This window comes from Mesoplodon mirus, assembly GCF_964341445.2.
Source record: "Mesoplodon mirus genome assembly, chromosome: 12".
Classification (NCBI taxonomy): domain Eukaryota; kingdom Metazoa; phylum Chordata; class Mammalia; order Artiodactyla; family Ziphiidae; genus Mesoplodon; species Mesoplodon mirus.
The window spans coordinates 7,386,794-7,411,962 of record NC_138988.1 but is presented as its reverse complement, the minus strand read 5'-3'; the positions used below and the strand labels follow the sequence as shown (position 1 = coordinate 7,411,962).

General features: G+C 45.6%; 2 protein-coding genes across 10 annotated transcripts in view; one reads left to right on the top strand and one right to left on the bottom strand.

Moving 5' to 3' along the window:
* Positions 1 to 16,996, top strand: part of TTLL3 (tubulin tyrosine ligase like 3) — a 31,284-nt gene extending 14,288 nt beyond the window's left edge. For 6 of the 8 annotated variants that reach the window (XM_082637376.1, XM_082637375.1, XM_082637381.1 and 3 more), the window contains 4 exons: positions 806 to 1,241; positions 13,427 to 13,967; positions 14,396 to 14,754; positions 14,945 to 16,996. In XM_082637376.1, coding sequence (XP_082493502.1) covers positions 806 to 1,241; positions 13,427 to 13,967; positions 14,396 to 14,754; positions 14,945 to 15,289 — 1,681 coding nt within the window. In that variant the 3' untranslated portion in view covers positions 15,290 to 16,996. Of the gene's footprint in view, positions 1 to 805; positions 1,242 to 13,426; positions 13,968 to 14,395 lie in introns of all 8 variants that reach the window. The other 2 variants (XM_082637377.1, XM_082637382.1) reach the window with 2 other exon arrangements.
* A 98-nt stretch (positions 16,997 to 17,094) lies between these two features.
* On the bottom strand, positions 17,095 to 24,548 carry RPUSD3 (RNA pseudouridine synthase D3). 2 transcript variants are annotated; one of them, XM_082637399.1, is made up of 9 exons: positions 23,717 to 24,474; positions 23,267 to 23,406; positions 22,355 to 22,399; positions 22,123 to 22,222; positions 21,191 to 21,298; positions 21,025 to 21,109; positions 20,681 to 20,804; positions 18,463 to 18,602; positions 17,095 to 17,698 (listed from the first exon to the last, which is right to left on the bottom strand). In XM_082637399.1, exons 1-9 carry the CDS (start codon positions 23,839 to 23,841, stop codon positions 17,507 to 17,509), a joined length of 1,059 nt encoding a protein of 352 aa, XP_082493525.1. In that variant the 5' UTR covers positions 23,842 to 24,474; the 3' UTR covers positions 17,095 to 17,506. The 2 variants fall into 2 exon arrangements, with proteins under 2 accessions (XP_082493525.1, XP_082493526.1); XM_082637400.1 differs by lacking the exon at positions 18,463 to 18,602 and having other exon boundaries at positions 17,559 to 17,698; positions 23,717 to 24,548.
* Positions 24,549 to 25,169: the final 621 nt, after the last annotated feature.

Sequence of the window (25,169 nt, the reverse complement as noted above, 5' to 3'; positions counted from 1 at the left end):
CCCAAGAGTTCATATTCCAGCAGGGAGAAACAGACAAGCCATGAACATAATCAGTAAAGTCATCTAATGGGTTAAAAGTGATACGTGTTATGGAAGAAAGGATGTAGAGCCGGGTAAAGGGGAATCAGGAGAAATGCGAGAGGAGAGAGGCAGGTTGCAGCTTTCATTTCGGGGGAGAGGAAACCTGTTGAGCCCTCGGTTCAAGTTCCGTCTCTGAAGCTTCCAAGCTCTGTGACTTGGGTCAGGTGAAAACCTATCAGTATTTAAGCTTCCGTTGCCACATCTGAAGAACAGAGGCAGTAATATGGAGCTCATAGCTGTCGGCTACTGAATGCTCTGTATGTGACGATTGCTGAGCACTTCATGTATGTTATCTCAGGCCTCCATGAAAACCCGGTGAAGTGGGTACTGTTACTTACCCCCATTTTACAGATGTTGAAAGGAGCCCATGGGTTAAATGACTTATGTAAGGTCTTACCAGTCAGCGATGAAGATAGAACTTCAACACGTGTCTTGATGACCACGGGGCCCGTACTCTTAACCACCTCCTTATCTTCCAGGCACTGGGAGGGTTAACTGACACTGTCACAAAGTACTTAACACTGTGGCCCCTGTAGTTAGTGCCCTCAGAGAGGTCCTGAGTGAAGACTGTTAGTGGCCCTAGAAGAATGTGATGAGGCCTTTGTCACCTCAAGCTGAACGGTCCAGAGTGCGCCAGGCTGGTTCCGGGGTTTGCCTGCCCTCCCCACGTTTGGGTGGGAGGGGCACAGGGAGCCAGCCCTCAGCTTTCTGCTCTCTGTCCCAGCTCTGTGCACCTGTGCAACAACTCCATCCAGAAGCACCTGGAGAATTCGTGCCACCGACACCCACTGCTGCCCTCAGACAACATGTGGTCAAGCCAGAAGTTCCAGGCTCACCTGCGGGAGATGGGGGCCCCGAACGCCTGGTCCACCATCATTGTGCCTGGCATGAAGGCTGCGGTGATCCACGCCCTGCAGACCTCCCAGGACACCGTGCAGTGTCGGAAGGCCAGCTTCGAGCTCTATGGCGCTGACTTTGTGTTTGGTGAGGACTTCCAGCCCTGGCTGATCGAGATCAACGCCAGCCCCACCATGGCACCCTCCACGGCTGTCACTGCCCAGCTCTGTGCTGGCGTACAGGCCGACACCCTGCGCGTGGTCATCGACCGGCGGCTGGACCACAGCTGTGACACGGGGGCCTTCGAGCTCATCTACAAACAGGTGAGGTGGCCAGGCCCAGGCAGCACCCAGGGAGGCCTTCCCATAGTGGAGCTCAGGGCTTTGCGGTCACATAAACCCAGCTCAAGTCCTGGTCCTGCCACAGTGACTGGGTATAGCCACTTCACCCCCTTGAGCCTCCATTTCCCCATCTGTTGGATGGACATGCTATAACCATCTTTCTCCTGGGGTTTGGGAGATGAAATGAGTTAACGTGTGGATAATATTTCTAGAGAGGCCAGTAGCATAGTGTTAAAAGCATAGACTCTGAAACCTCCCTGGGTTCAAATCCTGGCTCAAATTCCTAACCTCTAGGGGTCTCAGTTTCCTTATTTGTAGAGCGGGAATGAAAATGGTACCTACGTCATAAGATTGTGAAAATTACATGAGCTGATACAGGTAAAGCACTTTAGAGGTGCCTGGCACATAGTAAATGCTGCAGAGGTTTTAGCTATTGTTAGTACCTAGTAAGGTTGTTAGGGGTTTTATGATAAATGCCATCACTGTAGAGTCCTCACATGTAGTAAGAGTCAATTTGTGGAGGCTGCTCTTATTATTGTTATGTTCTTGTTGTTGTTGTTATTTATTTTACCTTGTTCCAAAAAGAGATTTGAGTCCACTTATTGAAATAAGATTTTTAGGGCTTCCCTGGTGGCGCATTGGTTGAGAGTCCGCCTGCCTATGCAGGGGACACGGGTTCGTGCCCTGGTCCGGGAAGATCTCACATGCCGCGGAGCAGCTGGGCCTGTGAGCCATGGCCGCTGACCCTGCGCGTCCGGAGCCTGTGCTCCGCAACGGGAGAGGCCCGCGTACCGCAAAAAAAAAAAAAAAAGAAAAAAAGAAAGAAAGAAGATTTTTAAAAGTCAGAAAACTGACTTCAAGGGTTTCTGAACGTTGCAAGTAATTTCCTGTGGTTATTAAATTAAGTATCCTAATCCTTCTGATTAGGATTAGGCTTCCATCAAAGTTTGGCCACAGGGAGAGAATGTGCTGATCGTATAACCCAAGTGTCCTGGTCTTTGTCAGTTACTGATTGTATCTTAAATTAATATATTGGCATTTTGGCTTCAAAAAATGTAAATGAGAAAACATAAGGGCAGGAAAATAAGATGAAACAAAGGGGAAGGGAAAGTTTTAACTTAGTGGTTCCCAAATGCTGATCACAGGCCAGAATCTCCTGGAAAGTTTTCCAAAGGTACCGTTGTCAGGAAGCCCCACCCCCAGAGGTTGACCCGAAATGACTGGTTTAGGGACTATGCATCTGCACTTTTCAAATATCCTACTTATTCCCAAAATCTCTTACAGCCAAGTCTTTTTGTTTTGGTTTTGTAAACCAGCATGTAATCAAGATTCACACTTTGCATTGGTTGTTTTGTCTCTTTCATTTCCTTTCTTTGCTTTTTTTTTTTTTTTTTTTTTTTTAAAATAGATACTCCCACTCAGAAAGGAGAGGCAGGGTGGGAAGTACATAGGAATCATTAGTCCCTAGCAATTGTGAAATCCACCCTGGCACTTAATTCTCCTTTTGCTCTTAGGATCCATTATTACTTTCTAGGAGTTCCCTGTGTCTCTTGCTTCCATTCATTGGGAAGTCAGTGCAGCCTTGAGTCATCCTCCCTCTTCTGTGATCATGCTCGGTAGTTCTTAGTCTGTTACCAGCTCAAAGAATTTTGGGGGTACAGAAGCCTCTTTCATTTCATATTGCATCTGTCCCTTTCAGTCCAAGTTGATATTTTTAAAAGCCTTGTGGGTTTCTTGTATATCAATTTATAACCCATTTTATTACACAAAGGCCATGTCCACAGATCTTAGAGATAAACTCTTCTCTCTTCCATGAGGCTGATGTAGGACAACAGCCCTCAAAATTATAGAAGCCCTGCTGTTAACAGAGAGGGCCTGCAACCCTGTCTTTTAACTCAGAATGTGTTAAAGACTTAATCATAAGACCTACAGTTATACACTTGGGATGCTGAAAAGACCTGGAGCTGCTTTAAAGGACCTATTAGGCATGGCTTAGATTTCTCTGAAGTTTTTTTTGTTTTGTTTGTTTTTAGATATCATTGACATACAACATGGTTAGTTTCAGATGTACAACATAATATTTGTATATATTGTGAAATGATCACCACAGTAAGTCTAGTTAACATCTATCACCACACTTACAAATTTTTTTTCCTTGCCTTTACTTTCTCAGCAACTTTCAAGTATACAATACAGCATTATTAACTATAGTCACCATTCTGTACCTTACATGACTTATTTATTTTGTAACTGAAAGTTTGTAACTTTTTATCCCCTTCACCCACTTTGCCTACCCACCAACTATCTGTTCTCTGTATCAGTGAGTTCAATTTGTTTTTGATTTTAGATTCCACATATAATTGAAATTATATGGTGTTTGTCTTTCTCTGTCTGACTTATTTCACTTAGCATAATGCCCTCAAGGTCTATCCACATTGCCACAAATGGCAAGATTTTCTTCTTTTTATTTATTTATTTATTTTTGGCCACACCATGCTGCATGTGGGGATCTTAGTTCCCCGACCAGGGATCGAACCCATGCCCCCTTGCAGTGGTAGCGCAGAGCCTTAAACCACTGGACCGCCAAGGAAGTCCTGCGATTTTCTTCTTTTTAATGGCTGAGTAATACTCCGTTGTGTGTGTGTGTGTATATATATATATATACACATATATATATATATATATATACATATATGTATATATATGTATATATATGTATATATATATATACCACATTTTCTTTGTCTACTCATCCATGAGTGGATGCTTAGGTTGCTTCCATGTGTTGGTTATTGTAAATAATGCTGCCATGAACATGGGCTTGCAGATATCTTTTCAAGTTAGCGTTTTCATTTCCTTCAGATAAATACCCAGAAGTGCAATTGCTGGATCATATGGTAGTTTTATGTTTAACTTTTCGAGAAATCTCCATACTGTTTTCCATAGTGCCTGTAGCGATTTACATTCCCACCAACCATGCACAAGGGTTCCCTTTTCTTTACAACCTCGCCAACACTTATAATTTTTTGTCTTTCGGATGATAGCCATTCTAACAGGTGTAAGATGATATCTCACTGTGGCTTTGATTTGCATTTCCCTGATGATTAGTGATGTTGAGCACCTTTCATGTACCTGTTGCCCATCTGTATGTCTTCTTCTGAAAAATGTCTATTCAGATCCTCTGCCCATTTTCTAATCAGATTGTCTTCATATATTTTGGGGACTTCCCTTGTGGTCCAGTGGTTAAGACTCCGTGCTTCCACTGCAGGGGGCGTGGGTTAGATGCCTGGTTGGGGAACTAAGATCCCACAAGATTCTGTCTGTATGTTTGGATATAAACCTCTTACAAATGATTTACAAACATTTTCTCCCGTTTGGTAGGTTGTCTTTTTTTAATTTAATATTATTTATTTTTTTATATAGCAGATTCTTATTAGTTATCCATTTTATACATATTAGTGTATACATGTCAATCCCAATCTCCCAGTTCATCCCACCACCACCACGCCCCTGCCACTGCTTCCCCCGCTTGGTGTCCATACGTTTGTTCTCTACATCTCCGTCTCAATTTCTGCCCTGCAAACCAGTTCATCTGTACCATTTTTCTAGGTTCCACATATATGCGTTAATATACGATATTTGTTTTTCTCTTTCTGACTTACTTCACTCTGTATGACAGTCTCTGGATCCATCCACGTCTCTACAAATGACCCAATTTCATTCCTTTTTATGGCTGAGTAATATTCCATTGTATATATGTACCACATCTTCTTTATCCATTCCTCTGTCGATGGGCATTTAGGTTGCTTCCATGACCTGGCTATTGTAAATAGTGCTGCAGTGAACATTGGGGTGCATGTGCCTTTTCGAATTATGGTTTTCTCTGGGTATATGCCCAGTAGTGGGATTGCTGGGTCATATGGTAACTCTATTTTTAGTTTTTTAAGGAACCTCCATACTGTTCTCCATAGTGGCTGTATCAATTAACATTCCCACCAACGGTGCAAGAAGGTTCCCTTTTCTCCACACCCTCTCCAGCGTTTGTTGTTTATAGATTTTCTGATGATGCCCATTCTAACTGATGTGAGGTGATATACCTCATTGTAGCTTTGATTTGCATTTCTCTAATAGTTAGTGATGTTGAGCAGCTTTTCACATGCTTCTTGGCCATCTGTATGTCTTCTTTAGAGAAATGTCTATTTAGGTCTTCTGCCCATTTTTTGATTGGGTTGTTCGTTTTTTTAATATTGAGCTGCATGAGTTGTTTATATATTTTGGAGATTAATCCTTTGTCCGTTGATTTGTTTGCAAATATTTTCTCCCATTCTGAGGGTTGTCTTTTCATCTTGTTTGTAGTTTCGTTTGCTTTGCAAAAGCTTTGAAGTTTCATTAGGTCCCATTTGTTTAATTGTGCTTTTATTTCCATTACTCTAGGAGGTGGATCAAAAAAGATCTTGCTGTGATTTATGTCAAAGAGTGTTCTTCCTATGTTTTCCTCTAAGAGTTTTATAGTGTCCAGTCTTACATTTAGGTCTCTAATCCATTTTGAGTTTATTTTTGTGTATGGTGTTAGGGAGTGTTCTAATTTCATTCTTTTACATGTAGCTGTCCACTTTTCCCAGCACCACTTATTGAAGAGACTGTCTTTTCTCCATTGTATATCCTTGCCTCCTTTGTCATAGATTAGTTGACCATAGGTGCGTGGGTTTATCTCTGGGCTTTCTATCCTGTTCCATTGATCTATATTTCTGTTTTTGTGCCAATAACATATTGTCTTGATTACTGTAGCTTTGTAGTATAGTCTGAAGTCCAGGAGCCTGATTCCTTCCTCTTTTTCTTTCTCAAGATTGCTTTGGCTATTTGGGGTCTTTTGTGTTTCCATACAAATTTTAAGATTTTTTGTTCTAGTTCTGTAAAAAATGCCATTGGTGGGCTTCCCTGGTGGCGCAGTGGTTGAGAGTCCGCCTGCCGATGCAGGGGACACGGGTTCGTGCCCCGATCCCGGAAGATCCCACATGCCGCAGAGCGGCTGGGCCCGCGAGCCATGGCCGCGGAGCCTGTGTGTCCGGAGCCTGTGCTCCGCAACGGGAGAGGCCACAGCAGTGAGAGGCCCGCGTACAGCAAAAAAAAAAAAAAAAAAAAAAAAAATGCCATTGGTAATTTCATAGGGATTGCATTAGATCTGTAGATTGCTTTGGGTAGTATAGTCATTTTCACAATATTGATTCTTCCAATCCAAGAACATGGTATATCTCTCCATCTGTTTGTATCATATTTAATTTCTTTCATCAGTGTCTTATAGTTTTCTGCATACAGGTCTTTTGTCTCCCTAGGTAGGTTTATTCCTAGGTAATTTATTCTTTTTGTTGCAGTGGTACATGGGAGTGTTTCCTTAACTTCTCTTTCAGATTTTTCATCATTAGTGCATAGGAATGCAAGAGATTTCTGTGCATTACTTTTGTATCCTGCAACTTTACCAAATTCATTGATTAGCTCTAGTAGTTTTCTGGCGGCATCTTTAGGATTCTCTATGTATAGTATCATGTCATCTGCAAACAGTGACAGTTTTACTTCTTCTTTTCCAATTTGTATTCCTTTTATTTCTTTTTCTTCTCTGATTGCTCTGGTTAGGACTTCCAAAAGTATGTTGAATAATAGTGGCGAGAGCGGACATCCTTGTCTTGTTCCTGATCTTAGAGGAAATGTTTTCAGTTTTTCACCATTGAGAATGATGTTTTCTGTGGGTTTGTTGTATATGGCCTTTATTATGTTGATGCAGTTTCCCTCTTTGCCCACTTTCTGGAGAGTTTTTATTATAAATGAGTGTTGAATTTTGTCAAAAGCTTTTTCTGCATCTATTGAGATCATATAGTTTTTCTTCTTCAATTTGTTAATATGGTGTATCACATTGATTGATCTGCATATATTGAAGAATCCTTGTGTCCCTGGGATAAATTACACTTGATCGTGGTGTATGATCCTTTTAATGTGTTGTTGGATTCTGTTTGCTAGTATTTTGTTGAGGATTTTTGCATCTATATTCATCAGTGATAGTGGTCTGTAATTTTCTTTTTTTGTAATATCTTTGTCTAGTTTTGATATCAGGGTGATGGTGGCCTCATAGAATGAGTTTGGGAGTGATCCTTCCTCTGCAATTTTTTGGAAGAGTTTGAGAAGGATGGATGTTAGCTCTTCTCTAAATGTTTGATAGAATCCACCTGTGAAGCCATCTGGTCCTGGACTTTTGTTTGTTGGAAGATTTTTAATCAGTTTCAAAGTACTTACTTGTGATTGGTTTGGTCATATTTTCTGTTTCCTCCTGGTTCAGTCTTGGAAGGTTATACCCTTCTAAGAATTTGTCCATTTCTTCCAGGTTGTCCATTTTATTGGCATAGAGTTGCTTGTAGTAGTCTCTTAGGATGCTTTGTATTTCTGTGGTGTCTTTTGTAACGTCTCCTTTTTCATTTCTAATTTTATTGATTTGAGTCCTCTCCCTCTTTTTCTTGATGAGTCTGGCTAATAGTTTATCAATTTTATCTTCTCAAAGAACCAACTTTTAGTTTTATTGATCTTTCCTATTGTTTTCTTTGTTTCTGCTCTGATCTTTATGATTTCTTTCCTTCTACTAACTTTGGGTTTTGTTTGTTCTTCTTTCTCTAGTTCCTTTAGGTGTAAGTTTAGATTGTTTATTTGAGATTTTTCTTGTTTCTTGAGGCAGGTTTGTATTGCTATAAACTTCCCTCTTAGAACTGCGTTTGCTGCATCCCATAGGTTTTGGATCATAGTGTTTTCACTGTCATTTGTCTCTAGGTATTTTTTGATTTCCTCTTTGATTTCTTCAGTGAACTCTTGGTTATTTAGTAACGTATTGTTTAGCCTCCATGTGTTTGTGTTTGTTATGTTTTTTCCCTGTAATTGATTTCTAATCTCATAGCATTGTGGTCAGAAAAGATGCTTGATATGATTTCAATTTTCTTAAATTTACTGAGGCTTGATTTGTGACCCAAGATGTGATCTATCCTGGAGAATGTTCCATGTACACTTGAGACGTGTAATCTGCTGTTTTGTGATGGAATGTCCTATAAATATCAATTAAATCTGTCTGGTCTGTTGTGTCATTTAAAGCTTGTGTTTCTTTATTATTTTTCTGTTTGGATGATCTGTCCATTGGTGTAACTGAGGTGTTAAAGTCCCCTACTATTATTGTGTTACTGTCGATTTCTTCTTTTATAGCTGTTAGCACTTGCCTTATGTATCGAGGTGTTCCTGTGTTGAGTGCATATATATTTAGAATTTTTATATCTTCTTCTTGGATTGATCCCTTGAAAATGTAGTGTTGTTCCTTGTCTCTTGTAACATTCTTTATTTTAAAGTCTATTATATCTGATATGAGTATTGCTACTCTGGCTTTCTTTCGATTTCCATTTGCATGGAATATCTTCTTCCATCCCCTCATTTTCAGTCTGTATATGTCCCTAGGTTTGAAGTGGGTCTCTTGTAGACAGCATATATATGGGTCTTGTTTTTGTATCCCTTCAGCGAGCCTGTGTCTTTTGGTTGGAGCATTTAATCCATTTACTTTTAAGGTAATTATAGATATGTATGTTCCTGTTAGCATTTTCTTAATTGTAATGGGTTTGTTTTTGTAGGCCCTTTTCTTCTCTTGTGTTTCCCACTTAGAGAAGTTCCTTTAGCATTTGTTGTAGAGCTGGATTGGTGGTGCTGAATTCTCTTAGCTTTTGCTTGTCTGTAAAGCTTTTGATTTCTCCATCGAATGTGAATGAGATCCTTGCTGGGTAGAGTAATCTTGGTTGTAGGTTCTTCCCTTTCATCACTTTCAATATATCATGCAATTCCCTTCTGGCTTGTAGAATTTCTGCTGAGAAATTAGCTGTTAACCTTATGGGAGTTCCCTTGTATGTTATTTGTCGTTTTTCCCTCGTTGCTTTCAGTAACTTTTCTTTGTCTTTGATTTTTGTTAATTTGATTACTATGTGTCTCAGCGTGTTTCTCCTTGGGTTTATCCTGCCTGGGATTCTCTGCACTTCCTGGACTTGGGTGGCTATTTCCTTTCCCATGTTAGGGAAGTTTTCAACTATAATCTCTTCAAATAGTTTCTCGAGTCCTTTCTCTCTCTCTCTTCTCCTTCTGGGACCCCTATAATGCGAATGTTGTTGTGTTTAATGTTGTCCCAGAGGTCTCTTACGCTGTCTTCATTTCTTTTCATTCTTTTTTCTTTATTCTGTTCCGCAGCAGTGAATTCCACCTTTCTGTCTTCCAGGTCACTTATCCGTTCTTCTGTCTCAGCTATTCTGCTGTTGATTCCTTCTAGTGGATTTTTCATTTCAGTTATTGTACTGTTCATCTCTGTTTGTTTGTTCTTTAATTCTTCTCGGTCTTTGCTAAACATTTCTTGCATCTTCTCTATCTTTGCCTCCATTTTTTCCCCAAGGTCCTGGATCATCTTCACTATCATTATTCTGAATTCTTTTTCTGGAAGGTTGCCTATCTCCACTTCATTTAGTTGTTTTTCTGGGGTTTTATCTTGTTCCTTCATCTGGTACATAGCCCTCTGCCTTTTCATCTTGTCTATCTTTCTGTGAATGTGGTTTTTGTTCCACAGACTGCAGGATTGTAGTTCTTCTTGTTTCTGCTGTCTGCCCTCTGGTGGATGAGGCTCTCTAAGAGGCTTGTGCAAGTTTCCTGATGGGTGGGTCTGGTGGTGGGTAGAGCTGTGTGTTGCTCTGGTGGGCAGAGCTCAGTAAAACTTTAATCCACTTGTCTGCTGATGGGTGGGTTCCCTCCCTGTTGGTTGTTTGGCCTGACCCAGCACTGGATCCTACCGGCTCTTTGGTGGGGCTAATGGTGGACTCTGGCAGGGCTCATGCCAATGAGTACTTCCCAGAACTTTTGCTGCCAGTGTCCTTGTCCTCACGGTGAGCCACACCCTACCCCTGGCCTCTGGAGGAGACCCTTCAACACTAGCAGGTAGCTCTGGTTCAGTCTCCTGTGGGGTCACTGCTCCTTCCCCTGGGTCCTGATGCACACACTACTTTGTATGTGCCATCCAAGAGTGGAGTCTCTGTTTCCCCCAGTCCTGTCGAAGTCCTGCAATCAAATCCCACTAGCCTTCAAAGTCTGATTCTCTAGGAATTCCTCCTCCCGTTGCCGGACCCCCAGGTTGGGAAGCCTGGCATGGGGCTCAGAACCTTCACTCCAGTGGGTGGACTTCTGTGGTATACGTGTTCTCCAGTCTGTGAGTCACCCACCCAGCAGTTATGGGATTTGATTTTATTGTGATTGTGCCCCTCCTGCCGTCTCATTGTGGCTTCTTCTTTGTCTTTGGATGTGGGGTATCTTTTTTGGTGAGTTCCAGTGTCTTCCCGTCGATGATTGTTCAGCAGTTAGTTATGATTCCGGTGCTCTCGCAAGAGGGAGTGAGCGCACGTCCTTCTCCTCTGCCATCTTGAACCAATCTGGTAGGTTGTCTTTTGATTTGTTGATGATTTCCTTCACTGTGCAGAAGCTTTTTAGTTTGTTTATTTTTGCTTTTGTTGCCTTTGATTTTGGTGTCAAATCCAAAAAATCATTGCTAAGACTGACGTGAAGGAACTTCCTGCCTGTTTTCTTCTAGCAGTTTTATGGTTTAAGGTCTTATGTTCAACTCTTTAATCCATTTGGGTTGATTTTTCTGTATGGTGTAAGATAGTGGTCCAGTTTTATTCTTTTGCATGTGGCTGTCCAGTTTTCCTGACACTATTTATTAAAGAGACTGTATATTCTTGTCTCCTTTGTTATGAATTAATTGACCACATAAGTGTGGTTTATTTCTGGGCTTTTAATTCTGTTCCATTGATCTGCATGTCTGTTTTTATGCCAGTATCATACTATTTTGATCACTATAGCTTTGTAATATGGTTTGAAGTCAGGAAGTGTGATGCCTCCAGCTTTGTTCTTTCTCAAGATTTCTTTGACTATTCGGGGTCTTATGTGGTTCCATACATATTTGGGGATTGATTTTTCTATTTCTGTGAAAAATATCATTGGAATTTTGATAGGGATTGCATTGAACCTATAGATTCCTTTGGGTGATATAGACATTTTAATAATATTAATTCTTCCAATTCATGAGTACAGAGTATCTTTCCATTTATTTGTGTCATCTTCAATTTCTTTCTTCAGTGTCTTACAGTCTTCAGTGTACAGTTCTTTCACCTCCTTGGTTAAATTTATTCCTAGGTATTTTATTCTCTTTGATGTTCTTTAATCTCTTATAATCTAGAACAGCCCCACTGCTTTTTTTCCCCATGTTTGGATCTTTTGAAGGCACCAGGCTGGTTGTTTTACGGAACTGCCCCACATTCCGAATTTATCTGATTGTTTCCTCATGGTGGTATTTAACTTGTTCATCTGTTATCTGAATGTCCTATAAAGTAGAAGTTAGGTCACACAGCTTAATGAAGTTCAGATTACACATTTTTGGCAAGTATACTTGAGAGGTGATGCTGGCTACCTCATACAGCATCACAAGGCACACATTGTCGGAGTATCTCATGATTAGTGATGCTATGTCTGACCATGGCTTTAAGGTCTTGGCTGCCAGATCTCTCCATTGTAAGTTGCATCCTCCCCTTTGCAATGATCAGTTTCTTTGCAGGGTGATTCTTTGGCAGTGTGCAGATGACACATTTTCCTCTCATCCTTTTCACCTACTTGTTTTGATATCTAGTTTTGATTCTTACCTATTGTATTAGAGTTGCAAAATGGTAAATTGCTAATTCTATCATTCCTTCTACGTTTATTAGCTGAGATTTTTCCATAAAGTTGAGCTTTGCCTCATCAACTGGGCTTTCCTTGAGCTCTGATATCTGTATTTTTTTTTATTGAAGTATAGTTGATTTACAATGTTGTGTTAACTTCTGCTCTACAGCAGAAGTTATACACAGTTATACATATACATACATTCTTTTTCATGTTCTTCTCCTTTATGGTTTATTCCAGCATATTGAATGTAGTTCCCTGTGCTATACAGTAGGAACTTGGTATCTGTATTTTTAAGAAGCTCCAAGTGACTTTTTAGATAGATTCTAATCAGGATCCTTTCATGATGCAGAAAACACCTCAAACTAGCTCCAGATGAAAAGGAGGGTTACTAGGAACTTCCTTGGCAGTCCAGCAGTTAAGACTCCGTGCTTCCATGGCAAGGAGCATGGGTTTGCTCCTTGGTCAGGGAACTAAGATCCCGCATGCCATGTGGTGCGGCCAAAAAATAATAATAATAATAAATAATAAATAATAAATAAAAGGAGGGCTTCCCTGGTGGCGCAGTGGTTGAAAGTCTGCCTGCCGGTGCAGGGGATGAGGGTTTGTGCCCTGGTCCGGGAAGATCCCACATGCCGCAGAGCAGCTGGGCCCGTGAGCCATGGCCGCTGAGCCTGCGCGTCCGGAGCCTGTGCTCCGCAACGGGAGAGGCCACAACAGTGAGAGGCCCGCGTACCGGAAAAATAAATAAATAAATAAATAAAATAAAAGGAAATTCCTGGCAAGACACAGGGTGGGGGCTCTCCTGTGTCCAGCTGCAGGAAGTACAGCTTGGCTTAATGGGAATTAAAAGTGGTACAGGAACTCCCTTCTTGAGCTGTTTTCTCTGCCTCGGTCTGCATATTTGCTACTTCATGCTCTCCACAGAACGCCTTCTTTGAGGCTCTGCTTCCGCATGTCTCGGGTTCAGACAAGGATTTAGGCAGGCTCTAGGCCTCTTATCTGTCTGGGTGTCATAACTCATATGCTCTCAGCAGAGAATCTCGCTCATCTCAGGAAGCTGTCCATCGGCAGTGGCCTGTGGAGGAGAACACACATTCCAGCAGCGGCTGGGCAGTTTAGGAGAGCAAGGGGTTGGAGGGGTGCAGGTGGGGGCATGGCTAAGACTTCCCCACTCCTCTGGGTTACTCATCTCAGTGGCTCTGTGACCCTCTAGGTACTGATTCAGCCCTCCAGGCCCAGACCCCTTAAGAGACAGAGATGGGCTTTGCATTTCTCGGCCCAGAAATGTCTCCTGACTAGGTGCCCCAGAAGTTAATTCCATCTACCTGTGCTCCGAGTCCTTCCAGGCCTAGGATTCCAGCAGCACTGTCTGAGCAGGCCTTGTCTCCTCTTCTTCCCCACAGCCTGCCGTGGAGGTGCCCCAGTATGTGGGTATCCGGCTTCTAGTAGAGGGCTCCACCATCAAGAAGCCCCTGGCGAGGTGTCACCGGCAAATAGAAGTCCGCCCAGCCCTCCCTCACCTGCTGACCCAGCGAGGCTCTGGGGAATACAAGGACTCGGGAACCCTTACCCACAGGTCAGCTTCTAAGAAAGTTGCTGGGGCCAGGAGCCTGGGGCACACTGAGAAGCCAGACTCCACTGCCACCACCTCGGCCCCTGGAAAGGGGAAGAAAGGCAAGGCAAAAAGTGCCACAGCCCTGGTCCGCCCCAGTCTCCGGAAGTGGGACCCCCCTAGCACGAGGATGGGCTGCATTTTCACCATGACCTTTGCTAGTGGGGACAGGCATCCCCACCCCTTGAACAGATTGCTATTGAGTCTGAAGAACCCCCAGGCCCTGGGTAAGACCGTTCCCCCAAAACACCCCAGGGTCTCAAGGCAATTTCTTCCTGCTCTCCAAGCCCCTCCTAACCACCTGGATTTGTCCCACCCAAGAGCCACCAGTAGTAAATAGAAGCCACCACTTACAAAGTATTTTTAAAAAACACACAACCAAATGAGTATCGTCCCCTCCAAAGTAGTCACTCAGCCAGGCAGTTGTGCTCATTTCAAAGATGCCAGGACTCAGTCCCAGGTTGATCTCTCTCCAGAGCCCAAGCTTTTCCTGCTGCAGTATTCTGTCTTTGCCTCCATGCAAAGTTGCCTTGTGGAAAGGAACTAATATTTGTACAGCACCTAACAGTTTACACCGCGTTGATACCTGACCAGCTCCTTTAGTCCTCACAATCTAGTGAGTAGGTGCTGTTATCCCCATTTTCCAGCTGAGGTATCAGGAAGTTTAAGGAAGTTGCCCGAGCTTGCACAGCTCAGAAGGGGCAGAGCTGGGATGCAGACCCAGGCCTGTTGGACTCCAAACCCTGTGTTCTTCCCACAGCCTCTGGAGAAGGAACCGGGTGGGCTCCATCTGCCCTCACACACCCCAGCCGTCAGCTCCCCCTGCCTCCCCTCCCTCTGTGCACACCTGGAGGGGCAGCTGGTCAGCCTGGGGCTCCCCAGGCCCTCACAGCCCATCACCACTTCCCCACCCTCCACAGGACGGCCCAGCTGCCTTCTCCCTGTGTGCTCCGACCCCAGGGCCGGGGACTCAGACTGAAGCACAGCAGGCTGGTGGGCTCTGAGGCCCTGTCAACCACAGGCAAGGCCTTGATGACTCTACCTACTGCCAAGGTTTTGATTTCCCTCCCACCTAACCCTGAGCTCAAGCTGGCACCCAACGCCCTGAAACCAAGAAAGGTGGGCCTCGAACGGTGACCCATACCCTAGTGGGCAATGCTGAGAACTGGGCTTAGGGCTGGAAGGGCACAGGTAGAGGGTAGCCCCCAGGCTGGCCTGAGCCCCAAGGGAAGGGCTTGTATCCCTCAGAACCCCCTTCCTGAACAGATTCCTGATCATCTCTCCCCTTCTCTCCTCCTTTCACACTGAGGCTCTTGCTCCCCAGCGCTTTCATGGTGCCCCACTTGGAAGTAACTTGTGGTCTCAACCCTTTGAAGTCGGAAATCTTCCTAGCACCCATAGGAAGATCAAGGCCAAAGGCAACTTCAAGGCCAGACTCTGTGACAAACCCAAGGCTGAGACATGCCTCATGACGACACTGAGCCTTCCGGGACCCCTGCCCCTTATCAGTGCACACCAGGGTCTGGGGGGCATGAGGGACGTGTGGCTACAGAAGTCCTTGCTTCGATCATCACTGCCCTTATCCTGGACGCAGCACCAAGTAAAAAAGCAAATGAAGTATTTGAGGCTTGGCTCCTTTTCTCTTAGAGGGTGAAGAGAGAGTAGGGTGCGGCTCTGTACCCCAAGGTCCAGAACAAGAGCTAGAGGCCATCAGCAACTCCTCCCCAAAGCAAGGCCCAGAATTCCCACCCAGTGACAGACATGAGGCATCCTGTCCAGGGACTCCCCTGGCATCTCTGATCTCGGGGTGGGAGGATAAGTCTCATGCTACAGATGAGGAAACTGAGTCTGAACGAGGAGACATGGCTTGCCCAAGATCATGTGGCAGTGAGCAGAAGGCTGGGACACATTACTACGACTGCTGAGCCCTGCGGGTCTCCCCGGTCCCCAAGCCCAGAGGAGGAGCTGGGCTGGCAGCAGAATGACATCTAATGGGCACAAGATTTACAGCAGGAGACACAGCAGAAGAGTGGACCCAGCCCTTCTCCAGATGAAGTGGGTATCTCCCTTCCTCTGCAAGGGGCCAAGGTCACCTAAAAAGGAAATATCCAATAAGCCACACCCATCTGAAAAAGTTTGGTATTTCTTCATTGTAATGGGTTGAACATTGGTATGTCTTCCTGGAACCTGTGAATATGACTTTATTTGGAAAAAAGGGTCTTTGTAGATGTAAGTACGTTGAAGGTTTTTAGATGAGATCATCCTGGATTATCCAGATGGGACCTAAATCCAATGACAAGTGTCCTTACAAGAGACGAGAAGACAAACGAGGAGAAGGCCATGTGGAGACAGAGGCAGAGACTGGTGTGATGCAGCCACAGGCCAGGAAGAGGCAAGGAAGGATTCTCACCTAGAACCTTCAGGGAGAGCACAGCCCTGCTGACACCTTGATTTTGGACTTATGGCCTCCAGAACTGGGAGAGAATCCATTTCTGTTGTTTTAGGCCACTCGAGTTGTGGTAATTTGTTGCAGCAGCAGCCCTAGGAAACTAACACACTAGTCAAATGAAGATACATAAATTCTGTATATTTATGAATCCATTCTTGCACAGCTGAACCAGGAGATGCGTACAAGCAGGCTCACAGCAGCACTGTGGTAACAGCTGACGACCTAAGTGTCCATTAACAGTCAGATGGATAGACTGCAAGCTCTGACATTCCAACTCTGCGCCGCACAACGGATGCATTTCACGGGGTAGAGCAAGAACAAGTCACAAAAGGATATATGCAGCACAATTCCATTCCAACAGAAACTTCAGGAACGGCAAAATGAAATATATTGTTTAGGGATGCATGTATATGTGGTTAAAACTCTAAAAAACAAAGAATTCTCCCAAGTCTGGGCAGTGGTTTCCAACCTTGACTGAACAACAGTACCCATTCCAGAGCTTTTAAAAAAGATCTGATGCCAGGGTCTCCATCCCAGACTGGTGAAACCAGCATCTTTGGGGTGCAGTCATGGGAGGCATGGGTGTTTTTTTTAAGCTTTCTGAGTGGGCAGGGTAGGGGGTTCTCACGTCGGGCCAGGGTTGAGAGCTGCTGTTGTCTAGGATAGGAGAAGGGAGGGATGCTTCTCTTTTGTGCCGAGTGGTGGTTATGTGGGTGTCACCTTAGAGTTATTCTTTAAATTAGAGATGTTTTATGCACTCTGTATGTTTCATATATTTCACGGTTTTTTTAAAGTGAAAGATCTAACATCTTCACTTGAATGAGTAGTCAAATACATAGAGACAGATGACAGGACCGTGGCAACTGCGGCTGGGAGGGGTGGGGGAGGGGAGTTGGTGTTTAATGGGGAGAGTTTCAGTTTGGGAAGATGAGAAAGTTCTGGAGATGGATGGTGGTGATGGCTGCACGACAGTGTGGATGTCCTTAATGCCACTGAACTGTACACTTAAAAATGGTTAAGATGGTAAATTTTATTAGGTGTATTTTACCACAATTTTTTAAAAAACCTAACATTTTCTCTCAGCTAAAATTGGGCCAGAAACAACCAAATATGAAGACCACATACTGAACTCAGCAGAAACCACGGTCCATGATAAACATTTTCTTTCTCAGCAAATCCTGCAAACAGTACTATGAGGGTAGGTACTTTTATTATCTCAGGTCCAGAGAGGTGAAGTCATTTGCGCAACACCACACAGCAAGTGGCGTTAGGATGTGATCTTAAGTTTGTCCAACTACAGAGGATCTTCCACTGTGGCCTTCTGCGTGTTGAGCACTGACCTCACTCTCCTCGGGCCTGACTGCAGCCCATCCGCCCTCCAACCCCCACTGCTTTCCAGCGGGGACAGAAGGCCCAGAAGGACTATTGGTAGTGGAGCCCCAGGCAATGCAGGGTCCTGGAGAAATAAGAGGGCAAAGGAGCCAGAAGCTTGATGGGTGGGTCCCTGGGCCTGGCACCTGGGAGGTAGAGACAATGCAGGTGGAGGTGCAGGGGCAGCTGGGCAGCCTGGGAGGGGGTCAGGTGGAGGCGGCTGAGGAGGGCTTCATCCAGGACCTGGGGTGGGAGAGACATGTCAGCATTCAGCCAGGTGAGCTCTAAGCAAAATGGGAGTGAGGCAAGTACTTCCTCCTCCCTCTGCGTCCGTGTTCTGCATGCCTCTCTACACGTACACACGTACACACTCAAACACACACACTACGGCAGAGACCAGCTAGGGGGTCACCGAATCAGTTTACTGGGCATTCAGCGAAACTACATTCCCCAGCCTCTCCTGCAGGTTGGTGAGGCCGTGTGATTGAGCCCCACTGAACGCCACAGGAGTGTGAGCATGTATCCTGCTTCCAGATCTGGCCCGAGAAAACCTCCCCCATGAACCTGCCCTGTCTCCTCCTCCGCTGGCTGGATAGCGACAGCCTGGGTCCCTGAGTGACCCATGCTTGGAGCAAGCCCATCTCTACCCTACCACCATTAATTGGACTTAACACGGAAGGAAGTTATTGTGTTAAGGCTCTGGTACTTGAGGTTATTCTGTTAGAGCAGACAGAGTTACCCAAATAGACACAACCTCTTTTACCCCTTATACCAAAAAGAATGGCAGACTTAGAAGGGCCTTTAGAAATCGGCCAGTTCGACTTCCTTATTGAACAGATGGGCAGAAAGAGACCCAAGAGAGGGGGTTTCACTTGCTCAGGGCCACAGAGCAAGACAGGGCTACAGGAAGCTATGGAAGCCCAAGCTGCATAGCTAATGTCTGGAGATGCTCTCCACCCCCACCCCCAGCCCACCCCAAAAGGCAGCCGGCAGGTGGGCTTGGGTACCTGTCTTTGGGGCCTGGTGCTCTCAGCAGGCAGCAGAAAGCGCTGGCCCAGAACAGTGGCCACACGGGCAGAGTACATGTGGTCCCCGAGCAGAGGGCAGAGCTGTAGTGCCATGTGCGCCTGTAGCTGGCTGGGAAACGCTAGAAGACAAGAGAGACAGGACAGATGGCAGGCAGCGGCTCTTTCTGTCCACCCGGTATTGCCCCTCCCCTTTCCTCTGGGGAGGTGCCACCCGCATTCTCAGATGGTGTGGTTTCAGAGAGGTGAATGCTACCACCCCTGCCAGTGGAGAGGGGCGCATGACCAGGTCGGGACAGTCAGAGCTGTCAATCCACCGGCCCTGTGGGATTCGTCCATGAAGAGGGGCAACCCTGAATTTACTGTGAAGCTACTGGGAATGAAGAACGCTCTTTCCTGCTGGGGTGTGAGCCTGGGGCTGCTGGAGCACCTGCCATCTCTGCCCCCACGGGGAGAGCCTGCGGGAGGAAGAAGCCAGCGGGCAGGAGGCGAAAAGAAAGTGAGAAACAGCTTCCTGATGATGTCCTCCGAGCCTCCGGATGCAGCCAGGCCTGAACTTTGAGTTCCTGAGCCAATAACTTCCCCTTTTAGATGACACCAACTTGAACTGGTTTTGGGAAAACTTAAATGGTACAAAATTGTTCACATAAGTAAACTTATTAATCCTCCTGACAACCCTATAAGGTGGGTTCTATCATCATTCCCACCTTATAGACAGGAAAACCGAAGCTCAAAAAGAAGTGACTGGCCCACCGTAAGCTGGGATTCAAACCCAGGAGCTGTCCTCTGCTTTCACATCTGGCAATATGCTGGATAATCTAAAAATCCACTTCTTATAAACCACTTAGAAACACTGGAAAACTTTAATGATCATCCTTCTAAATACACAGCTGGGCACAGAGGAAAGTAAGGTCCCCCAGATGAAGATACAAAAGGAAAACAAATCCAGAGCACAGGGAAGCCAACATTTCACCTATTCTAGGGTACTGCCAATCTTGGGATGCAGGGGACTTGGGTTTAAGTAGCTACAAGGGGCCAGGGGTGAGGTCTTGGTGCCCAAATGAAATCAGAGAGGCTACATCTTCATTGACAGGATGGACCAGGAGAAAAAGCCAGCCACCAAGGAAGGGAGACGAGAACCTTAGGTCTGGATGAGGGGAAGAAAAAAGAATTCACAACCATAAGCTGCTCTCACACAGGTTTGGGGCTCTAATACCACTTGCATGAACTGTGAACTTCCAACTGAGACATTAATATTTAGGTCCTGAAGCAGTGACATGGGGCACTCAGCAGAAGCAAAGGCAGAACCTCTCCTGAAGTCACCACCTCCAATGAGGCAATACAGGATTTCCACTGATAAAGGCCCAGCTTAACCTGAATTCACAATCCTGAATCAGAACAAGAAGGAAACAATCCACCAAGGGGAGAGAGTCTGCAGGAAACAACAGGATTAGACCCTCAGAATCTCAGACAATGGAATTACAGAAACACAACATAAATATGTTTTAAATGACTAAAGACAAAAAAGAACAAGTAATATGAGAAAAAAACAGATACCCTATTTTTTGGAAGGCCATTTGTATTTGTAAAAGAACCAACTGAAAAAAAAAAGAACCAACTAGAACTTGTAGAAGTGAAAAATACAATCAATGGGTAGGTTCAACTGGCAGGTTAGATCCAGTGGAAGAGAAAATTACTCAACTGGAAGGTAGATCTAAAGATTACCCAGAAAGCAGCAGAGATAAAGACATGAAAAACGTGAAAGAAAAGTTGAGAGCAGTAGAATGAGAAAGACGTCTATCAGGCCTTCAAAAGGAAGGATGCAAGAGGCGCATTTGAAAAGGGAACTTTCCAGGATAGGTGAAATAGATTAATCTTCAGACTCAGGAAACAGTGAATCCCAAGCAAGATAAATAAAACCAAACCCACACACCTGGATTCACCATAGTGAAACTACAGAACATCAAAGGTAAAGAGAAGACGTTGAGATCAATAACTAAGAAAAAACAGGTGTGCTGCAGAGGGGTGACCATCAGACTGATAGGAGAAGCACTGCCCCTCCAGGTGGAGCTGGTCACGTACATCCTTACAGTCCATCAAATGCTCCCCAGGCTGCCACTAAAACTACCACCACCCTCCCACCTCCTGCCTCCTCCAGCCAAATAGCATTTGTCAAGTCTGGCTGGGGCTCCAGACCCACCTGTCAGTGGCTGCAGCTGGACCAGGGCACAGCCAGAGCCCGTGGCCACCACACGGAAGTAGCTGAGGGTCCTCTTGACACCTTCCAAGATGTCCTTTCGGGATGGGGACTTCACTGGAACAACCTGTGGTGGCAGCCCCCAAGAATGAACAAGCTTCACACACACCTGGGAACTACCCGCAGACTCTCCTCGTTCCCAACAGACTCAGGACAGGGCCACAGTAAAGGCAGTCGTCACTCGCCTGTATTAGGGGTCTGGAGGGCCAGTCACCCCACGTCTATATCCTGTAGGGGTAATATGTCTGGAAGGACCCCCCCTCTTCCCCACCTAGACCCTGACTCACAAGATTGACCCCATCAATGTGTTCCAGTTTCAGAGCTGCTTGGATCTTCCCCTCAGAAGTAGCTGGGATCCCATCAGTGACAGCACTGAGAAAGAGGCAAGAGGAAGTCACGTAGTGGCTTGCTGGGACCTCCCCACTGCTCTGGGAGCCTCCCAGCCCCTCTCACCAGTAGGTGACTGTGGGTCTCCTGGCTCTCTGTGAGTAAGTGAAGAACTTCTGGAGGCGGCTTGCTGTCTGGGGACAACTGGAGAGGAGTACAAGCCCAGAGGTTTCCCTGGAGGAAGGAGACAAATCACAAAAGTTAAAATCCCCTGGGCTCACCCACACAAAAAGGAGACCCCGGACCTTCCTGGCGTTCCAGTGGTTAAGACTCTGCGCTTCCAGTGCTGGGGGTGCGGGTTCAATACCTGGTATGAAGATCCTGTATGCCGCTTGGCACAGCCAAAAAAAAAAAAAAAAGACCTCTAGAAAGGAACACCTGACCTGCTTAAGACCAAACAGTTACATCCTCTTGAGAAACAAGTAAGTCTTCCCCATGTTTGATAATAAGAGTACATTGCTTAAATGTGTTCCTCATTTTGCTCTGGCTCCCAGGGAGCTCAGAGCCAAACATCATAACAATTACCGCCAACTGTTGAGTGTCTACCATGTGCTAGGCACTATACTAGGAATTTTATATATATTAGCTATTAAATAATTAAATTCCCCACAAGCAAGCCCACGAGTTTGTGGAACTGCAGAAACATTTCATCTCAAGCACCGTCTCTAATAGATGGCAATTAGAGGAAAGAATATCACAGATCAATTGACAATACCTGCCATGAATATGGAATTAGAGAAGTGAGTGCACACTGAGCATAGATATTATTAGCTCTATTTTATGATTAAAGAAACTGAGGCTCGGTGGTAGCTAAGATCACAGTTTATGCGTAAGGATTTGAACCCAGATCTATCCACTTCCTCCTCCTTTTCCTTGTATCCTACCTCTGTGATCCCAAACCAGCCCATGGAACATGTCTCAGTTTATTCCCAAGTAGTTATGCCCCCACCCCAGATGGATGTCTGTCCTTCTACCTTCCTCTCACCCCCACCACTTACTTCCCAGATGCTCGGACAACCTGGAGCTCCCGCTCCCCGAGCCCGAGGGACTGGCTCAGCTCCGGGAGCACTGAGAGCAACGTCAGCTCTCCCGGTTTTCCTGGGGAAAAAAAAGGAAGAGTACAAGTTCCTCCCAGAGGCAACTTTATCCCACCTTTCCTTTCTCTTCACTGTTTCTTCCCCTCAGAGACGTCAAAACCCCTTTCATTGCATCTCTTTCCCCTACCCATACCTGTCACTGGCAGGCCCTGTGGCTTGTTCAATGTCACCAGAGGTCCTGAAACGTAAAATACATAAACATCATCAACAGCAAATGCAGTTTACAAAGCACTTTCTCAATTCATATTATCGTGTGGTCCCAATACAACTCATACATGAGTTATCATCCTGAAGTTTCTGAACCTTGCATATGCTAAGCTGGCTACCTGCCACGTCAGGGCCTTTGCACTTGCTGTTTCCTCTCTCTCAGATTTTCACGTGGCTGCTTTCTTCATATCATCGTGGCTCAAATGTCACCATCACAAAGAGGCCCGAGTCTCCAATCTAATGTCTGCTCCCTGCAGTTCCTCATCATCGCTGTTTTATTCATAGCACTAATCTCTAGTAAGTACCTTTTTCATTTATTTTCTGGTTAATTAATTTCTCCCGCTGAAATGTTGGCTCCCTGAAGGCAGAAACCATATTTATTTTGTTCAGCACTATATAGCCATGTCTAGAACAGTGCCTGGAACATAGCCTATGCTCAGTAAATAGCTGAGAAAATTTAAAAATCACCGGAGACTGAGGCTCAGAGAAATTATTCTCCTAAAGCCACACAGCAAGCTGATTACAGAGCCTAGATATGGCTCCGAAGCCTGTGTTTTGCCCCTCAATAAACACTTTATTGCAGCAATTTCCTTTACAGAGAGCCTACTAGTGCAAAGCTCTCTAGCTATTTACACTTTCCCACCCCACAGCCCTATCCCCGTGATGCTGAGGCACAGAGAGATTATGTGTCTGGTCCCAGCTCCTATGGCTAGTGGGAGGCAGAACCAGGATTTGATCCCACAGGCTTTAGTAGGGAACCCAGCCAGATGCTCAGAAGGCTCAGGTGAAGACTCCTCCCCTTCTGGGTCTCCCTGCAGCTGTCCCTCCCACCCCTCACCTTTCTGATCCACCACAGCTGCCCTCAGCACATCAACCAGCTCCTCCCTACTGAGGTTCTCTGGCCGCAGCAGCCCCGAGACAGGCTGGTCATCCAGGGGCCCCGACCGTTTGCTGGAGCCTAGACGTTTCTGCTGATGCCTGGAAAAGGTTAGGTAAGCAACAGGAGAATCATTGCCGCCCATTCTTATCTCCACACACCTCTTCCTAAATCCTGCGGCTTCCTACTAATGCTTCAGAAAGCCTGGGTTGAGTTTCCCGAAATGTTAGGTTCGACTGGCCCCACTGTACAGAACAGAGAACTGAGGCTCAGAGAGATCTACTGACCAGTTTAGGGTCACACAGCAGAGCTGGATTAGAAGCCATATCTGCCTAACTCCAGATCCCGCACACACCCTCCCCCGGCCCCAACCTCCCTCCTACACAAAGGAGGGCGGGGGTTGCTAATCACCGGGCCTCGGTGCCAAAGCTTGAGGCTGTGCGCGCTGCGCGGACCCCCGGACCCCGCCGCCAGCCATCCCAGACCTGGCCCAAAACACGACAGCAGCCCATCTCCGGAGTGAGGACAGTGCGCATGTGTCCGGAAGGGCTCCCCGGGGATGCCCCACAGCGCGCTGATTGGTCAGATTGACTGTCAATCGGAATAGCGAGGCTCAGAGCTGTGAGAAGGCGGAGCTTTGCCTTTGCCAAGGAACGAGGTGAAGAAATTCTCGTCTGTGCTTTTGGGGAAAGCGAGATACGGAGCAGAGGAGGAATTTACTGGGGGTCAGAGGACCTGTCTTAGAACAAAGCCAGGTTTTCTGATCATCACTGCAATTCTTAGGAGTCTTCTGACTTCAAAAAAGAACCCGCCATTGTGCACAATTTTGTACGGCAAATTGGAAAAGAAAAAAAAAAAAATCCACACTCGTTGGTACAGTGAACTTGCTTTGAAGAACACAGCCTGGTGCAAAATCCAAAAGGAAAAAAAGGCCAGAGGCAGAAAGACGTTCACTGCACCATTATTTATAAAAGCAAGACCAAAACAAATCTCAAAACCAGAAACAAATTGTCCTTTGATTAGATCTATAAGGGAAATAAATCTTACTCATCACCCATTCATCATTTTTTGAATGCTAACTCTACGCAAGGCCTTGGCATCTGTGAACTGCAAACAGATTAACAAGACTCGGCCCCAACCACAAGAAGTTCACCTTTAAGATCACAGCATCACAACCCACCTTGCGAAGAGCTGTGGAGATGCTGAGAGAGAGAAGAGTGAGGAGCCCAGGAGCCCGCTGAAGTCTGAGAAAGCTCCCCAGCAGGGGTTGTGATTGACAGACTGTGGAGAACTGGGAAATTCACCAGGAGGGAAAGGTGTGGGTGGGAGGAGAGGGAGCGGGCAACAGGAAAAAGAAGACGGTAAGTGCAAAAAAAGCAAAAAGCAAAATGGGCTCTATCCTGTAATTACAACTATGGAAAAGTTACATACAACCTGCGTATTATTTTGTTCACTAAGAGCACTATAACTTTCAATTCATTGTTTGCCTTAGTGAAAGACTGCAGATAAACCAACATCTGTCAACAGAGGAATGGCTAAATTAATTGTAGCACATACATATGCAGCCATTAATTGAAGAATGTGTGGGGGTCTACATATGATAATGTGAATCAATCTCCAGAATATATTAAATCAAAAAACAACTAAGTGGGGGCTTCCCTGGTGGCGCAGTGGTTGAGAGTCCGCCTGCTGATGCACGGGACACGGGTTCGTGCCCCGGTCCGGGAGGATCCCACATGCCGCGGAGCGGCTGGGCCCGTGAGCCATGGCCGCTGGGCCTGCGCGTCCGGAGCCTGTGCTCCGCAACGGGAGAGGCCACAGCAGTGAGAGGCCCGCGTACCGCAAAAAAAAAAAAAAAAAAGTG

Excerpts from the sequence above, each read along its gene's own strand:
- RPUSD3 (XM_082637399.1), bottom strand. The coding sequence starts at position 23,841 with ATGCGCACTGTCCTCACTCCGGAGATGGGCTGCTGTCGTGTTTTGGGC. Across the intron at positions 20,805-21,024 it reads ACATTGATGGGGTCAATCTT|GTTGTTCCAGTGAAGTCCCC; the intron begins GTGAGTCAGGGT and ends CTGCCACCACAG. Across the intron at positions 17,699-18,462 it reads GCACCAGGCCCCAAAGACAG|GTCCTGGATGAAGCCCTCCT; the intron begins GTACCCAAGCCC and ends CTCCCACCCCAG.